Below are 6,345 nucleotides of genomic sequence, written 5' to 3' on the forward strand. Positions count from 1 at the left end.
CAATTATCATCAAAGTCTACCTGTGGATGTGAGACTTAGCGGGAGGACAGAGGGAGTTCTACTCTAACTGTTCATAAGTTTATGACAGATGCCATGCACTACTTCTACAATAAAAAAATTTTTTAATTTGAAAAGAAATAATAAAACCCCCTTCGCCTCTGAGTTCATCTTGGAAACGCTTTTTCCCAAGGACAGAGACAGGTAAATCCAAACACCTATTATTATTGTTTTCTATAGAGCTTTGTGGCTAGACTGGGCTATAGAACCCAGCCTGGGTACACCTGAGCTCTACACATTTCCTGGAGGTTTTTTGTTTCTCTCCCAAAAGAAGTTGCTCTGGCTAAGCTGCATGTGTGGTGGGTGATCTTAACCACAGAGGACCCCATTGGGAGACTCAGATCTGGCAGGCAGCTGTCCCAAGGAATTCCTCAGCCTGTTTAGGAAGGGTGAGGCTTGAGAGCAGTGGCTCCTTCCACGGCCCAAGGCTCCTATCCCTATAAAAGGGGATTCTGCAGGTTAAGTGCCTAGCAGGATGCCTTGCACATGTGAGCCTCCTATACGTAGCAGGGCTTCTGGCCGCTATCTTCACCAGGGGAGCTGGGGAGGTTATGATGGGATGTGTGGGGTAATGAATGGTGAGAGGCTCCCTGAGAGAGGTGAGGGCTGTGGATAAAAGTTGAATTTACATATAGAGAGGTTTTCCTCTGTTTGTTTAAACCAGCACAGTGTAGTTGAAAAGCTTCTTTAAGTTTCAGCTCCTGTATTGCTGGCTCTGTGACTTTGGACAAATCACCTCCCTTCTCTGGGCCTCACTTTTCTTGTCTATAAAACGGAGATCTGGACTAAATTCTTGTTGAGATCCAGTTCAACAGTAACATTTTATGATTTTATGCTTCATCTAATAATTTAAAAATCTAAGTGAAGTAATATAAGTATAGGAAAAAAGAAACCACTGATCATTATATGCTGCTTACATTAAATTACCTTGTACCCTTAGACACACAGTAGTCATTATTGGGCCTATCCACCAGCACCCTTCCCCAGGGAACATCAATCCTTCCCAAATGCTCACCTTTCTGACTCTGACCCTGCTACCCTACCCTCAAGGTCAAAGAAAAAAGACTACCCTACCACATATTCTCCCCCACTCCCCAAAAGCAGTCAAGTTAAAGAGAAAAATAAGTTTGTGCTTTGTGGGTCCTTATGGTGTGGTAGCCAGAGCCCTAGAGTAGGAGTCAGACCACCAGTGCCCACCCTGATCTATCACCTGTTCACCGTGTGACATTGGACAAGTCACTTCCCCTCTGTGGTCTTAGCTTCATCTATAAAATGAGGGGTTAGATAGGTTTCTCTTTATGAGCCTTGCTCTGCCCTACAGCGGCTACCCAGGCTGGGAGAGGCCAGAAGCTGCAGGCCAGCATTTCTCCAACTGTTCCCAGAAACAGCTGACAACCTCCAGCATCCCCAGCAGGCTGGGGCCGAAATGTGAGCCAGAAAATCAGGTGAGATGCGCAGGGCCAGGTGGGCCCCAGCTGTGCCCAAGACTCTCAGGCCAGGGCATGATGTCCACATCCAAAGCTGGATTCTGCAGCTTTTCTCACAGATGTTCTCTTATTTGTAGGATAAGGACATACAAGGCCTCCAAAGGCATCAGAAACATGCCCTTCGGGGACCAGACCAGGGCAGGGAGTGGACTTAAAGATTCCTTGTTTGTTAATGTATAGTTTTAGTTCAGATACAATATACCTGCAAGAAAATGTACATATACAAGTATGGCTTAACATACTTTCAGGAAATTAACACATCAGTGAAACAGGCACCCAGATCAAGAAATAGAACAATACCTGTCCCCCAGAAATCCCTCTCATGCCCCCTTTCAGTCACTAGTCCCTCAAGAATAACCACTATTCTGATTTCTAGCACCAGGGATTCATTCTGCCTGTCTTGAATTTGACACAGATGGAATTATTCCCTATGGGCTCTTTTGAATCTGGTTTCCTTCGTTCAGCATGATGTTTGTGTGAGCTCCATCTGTCATTACAGGTAAAAAAAGGAAAAGTGACTCTCACTCATTTTCATTTTTGCATAGTAAGGACTTAAGGAGGAGCTAAAGTCAATGAGACAGCCCTGAGTCTAGGGGAGGGTGCTCACAGACAGCCAAGGAAACAGGTTTACATAAAGCTCCTCTCAAACATAAGAACAACCCCTCCTGCTGTTCCTCCTGCAGAGACCCACACTGTCCTGCTGGGAGGCTCTAGAAGTGGGAGATGGGGCCTTGACACCCAAACTTACTTCAAAGGCCAGAAGCTCTTTTTCACTGAACACTTCCCCTGTGCCCAGCTCTGTGAGGGTCACCACAGACCCAGCATCCCATTTAACCCCCACAACCACGAGGTAGCTACTGTTATTATTCCTATCTTACAGGTAAAAAATACTCAGGCTCAAAGAGGTCAAGTAAGTTGTCCTAAGGTTGCACTGCTAGGAAAGGGACCCAGACCTCAAACTGTGTGTCCCCAAAGGCCAAATCTCTCTACCAGTCTGTGTTGGCAGAGAGCTCGCAGGCTGGGTCTGGCCTCTAGCTATATATCCAACCTCATCTAGCACTGCTTGCCCCCAGCTCAAGTTCCACGGCCACACTGGCCTCCTGACAGCAGCTCAGGTCCCAGGCTCTCCCCACCTCGGGGCCTGCATCCATGCTGCTTCCCCTGCCTGCGCATTTACCCTCAGCCACTTCCTCGGAGCAGCCTCCCCAGCCACCCAGGGCAAACTACATCCCCTATTCTCTCTCAGAGCATCCCTCTCTCTCCTTTCATAGCCCATCACACACTCTATAGTGACTTGTCCTTTTGTGATCCCTCAATCACTTGTTGCCAATGGAACACAAGCTGCAAGAGGACAGGAACGTCGATTTTGTTCGTCGCTGCCTCGGACAACGCCTGGCACGAGGTACACCCGCAACAGTGTGTTACATGAAGAAGAGAGGAGGAGAGACAGATAGCACTGCCCCTTCTGAAGCCCAGCAGTCATCTGAAGGCAGCTCTAGTTCCAGCCTGTTTATGGCCCCCGGCAAGACTCTTCCCCTCTCTGAGGCTCAGTTTCCTCAACTGTCCGACGAGGGTCTTGGAAGAAAGACCTCTAAAGGCCTTCCAGCTCGTCGGACCTCTAGACCAGCGGTCCCCAACCTTTTTGGCACCAGGGACTGTTTTCGTGGAAGACGATTTTTCCACGGACGGGGAGGGGGGATGGCTCAGGCGGTAATGAGAGCGATGGGGAGCCGCAGACGAAGCTTTGCTCACTTGCCTGCCACTCACCTCCTGCTGTGCAGCCCGGTTCCTAACAGGCTGTGGACCGGGGCCAGGGGTTGGGGACCCCTGCTCTAGACCACAAATCCTAGGACGACAAGCCATTCCAAAGGCCTCAGACCTTTGCTGCCTCTTACTCACCCTATGTCCAGCCAGCACCTTAGAACCTTAGAAAAGTTGCAGGTACCAGGTTGTGGACGGGAGGTTCTTCCAAGGCTCCCCAGGCTGTGAGGTACCTGGGGCCTTCATACCCTGTTGTAGATGGAGGACCCCAGAGCATGAGGTCTCTTCCAGTTCTAATAGCTCTGAGGTATGGAATGGGGGAGAGACAGGACTAAGAAGGGATAACAGATGAATTCCACGGGAAACGTCTACTTCCTTCTTCAGAGCCCAAGCCCCCCCCCCAATTCCTGACTTCTCAGCTCACAGCCCACCCGACATAATCCCATCCAACGCTGCCCTCGTTATGTGCACAGCTGCCCCTACAGCCAGGCTGGAGCTCCAGGAGGGCAAAGACTCCCCATGTCATGCTCATCTCTGTACCCAGGGCACTTAGCACAGACCCTTACACACAGGACATGGCCAACATGGGGCCATCGAATCAAAAGCCACTGGTAGGGCCTGCCAGGGTCTGTGGCTAAGGATGCCACTTTGCCCCAGCATCACCAAGTTCAGGAGAAGCGCCCGAGGCGAAGAGATCCTCGCTTCTCACTCAGAGGCAGAGTCCAGCTGACCACCCTCCAGCCTCTTCCCAGCCCTTCACAGGCCCTGGATTGCCAGTGGCAATGGCCAGACAGAAGGCTGAGGAATCTCCCCCTCTGGGACACTCTGGGACTCTGCAGACACTTGCTTCTTGACCCATCCAGTCAAGCAGGACAAGCACTCCCTAAACTTGAAGAAACCGCACTTTCTTTTTTCTGGCCTCACCACGCGGCTTGCAGGATCTTAGTTCTTAGTTCCCAGACCAGGGATTGAACCTGGCCCGGCAGTGAAAGCACCGAATCCTAACCACTGGATCACCAGGGAATTCCCATAACTGCACTTTCCATTCTTAACTGAGTAAGGCTCCTCTGGCTTTGAAGTTCTTTCTAGTTTTTTTTTTAAAATAAAAGTACCCAGTGACCCAACTTCTAGCTATCTATCTTAAGGAAACAGTCAAACACAGGATCAGAAATGTCTGTTAAGGGATGTTCACTATAGCTTTAGCAATGAAAATTAAAAAAAAAAAATGGAAACTGCATATTTTTAACAGTAGGGGAAATGGCTGAATAATTGAGGCATGCATACACAAGGGAATATAAAATTGCATTTAAAATATTTCATGACATGAGCAAACCTGTATGATACATTAAGATGTAATATTTAAAACTGTATTAAAACACTAACCTATAAATTCAGTGTGCTTAAAATAAAAGGAAATAAATATATACATATATTTGCAAAAAATAAACAAAAGAGAAGAAAAGAAAGTAAGAGAATTAGTCCTGACACAGGAGCTCTTTAAAGGGAAAGGCTCCCGTTGTGCATCATGGATACAGTGAAGGCCTTGAACCCCCAGATTTTTACTCTGCTGGGTGTGTGGAGGGGTTGGGCCGGGTGTACCGCAAGTATGTGTGAGTGTGTAAGAACCATGTGCACTGGAGAGAGCATGACAGGTGTGCAGGCACAGACTGGACTGGCCAGACGTTGGCCATGTCACTTGCTGGCTGAGCAACTTGGGGCAACTTGCTTAAGCTCTTTGGACCACAGTTTCCTCAAGAAAAATAAGAGTAAAAATAATTCCCATTTTCATGAATTGTTGTGAGACTCAAACTCCAAGATTGGTGTTCTGTAATCATTAAAATACCACCTGAATACTAGCAGTTGTTACAAATGAGAGGCAAGAAGAGAGCTTCAGAAAATCATTTCTCTCCAGACAGTAACTACTTTCAGATCTGAGTTTACTCCTGTCTGTGTTGTGGGTTTAGCAAACCTGAAAATGCACCCAATAACTCAGATCTGAAGAACCTTCACAACTAGGCTCATGTGGCTTGTCACTCAATCTAAAGCCATTTTCAGGAGGATGATTTCACCTCCCATTCAGGCTCTGAGCTTACAGAACAAAATCCTGAGAGCTGTGGAGGGACTTCCTTGGTGGTCCAGTAGTTAAGAGTTCATGCTCCCAATGCAGGCGGCCCGGGTTCAATCCCTGGTCAGGGAACTAGATCCCACATGCTGCAACTAAGAGCCCACGTGCCACAACTAAGACCCGGCACAGCTAAATAAATAAATAAACATTAAAAAAAAAAAAACAACACCTGGGAGCCACGGAGAATCCCAAGTGGGATTCGGAGAAGAAAACCAACAGGTCACATCTCAGTCCAGAGCCTGGGGAGGATTTTGGGAGCAAAGTAACAGATACAACAAGAATCATTTAGATTTGCCGTTAACTGTCAGCCAGGTTATACTGAAAACACGGAACTCAGCAATTCTAGTCCTTTCTCCTGGCAAGTCTCCATTTCCAGAGAGATGATTCCTTGCAGACGCACCCATGAAGATGAATAAACCTCAGGACTGTTTTTAAAGCTTCCCACGAGTCCTGTGACAAGCCCATGACCTACAAGATCTACTGACCAGTACACCTCTCACAGCCACTTACCTCCCCAGCTCCTCCCCGATGTCATAAAAGTCCTCCACCTTCTCCTGCTTGAATGTCTCCATGTTTGGGCTCCTCATTGAGGCCTGGAGCGTACAGCCCTGAAACATGAAAATACCTGAGGTTAGGACAGACGTGTCAATTGGTACCAGCCTGAATCTAGGCCCAAAAGTAACTGGCTGCCTGGAAGCTAATAATTTAAAGATAACCCACAGCCCTCATTCCTCAAGAACAGCCTTGATCAAGCCTTTCCTCACCTGTGACCAATGATGTACCATTCTTATTTGATTTATATTAATCACATTTGTTAAGGAGACAAAAATAGCCCTCCTCACTTCTTCAGATCTGCTCTGAACAAGTTCAGAGAAACAGGGCCATGGGCAACTTCGGCAATTTGTTCTCATGAAA

General features: G+C 47.6%; 1 protein-coding gene across 1 annotated transcript in view; it reads right to left on the minus strand.

Moving 5' to 3' along the window:
* DAPK2 (death associated protein kinase 2) overlaps positions 1-6,032 on the minus strand; it is a 113,476-nt gene extending 107,444 nt beyond the window's left edge. Inside the window, exon 1 of the mRNA XM_065871057.1 lies at positions 5,941-6,032. Within this exon, the coding sequence (XP_065727129.1) occupies positions 5,941-6,017 (77 nt within the window). The 5' untranslated portion in view covers positions 6,018-6,032. The remainder of the gene's footprint in view (positions 1-5,940) is intronic.
* Between the last annotated feature and the right edge of the window lie 313 nt (positions 6,033-6,345).

Source organism: Phocoena phocoena, chromosome 2 (assembly GCF_963924675.1).
Source record: "Phocoena phocoena chromosome 2, mPhoPho1.1, whole genome shotgun sequence".
In the NCBI taxonomy this organism is placed as follows: Eukaryota; Metazoa; Chordata; class Mammalia; order Artiodactyla; family Phocoenidae; genus Phocoena; species Phocoena phocoena.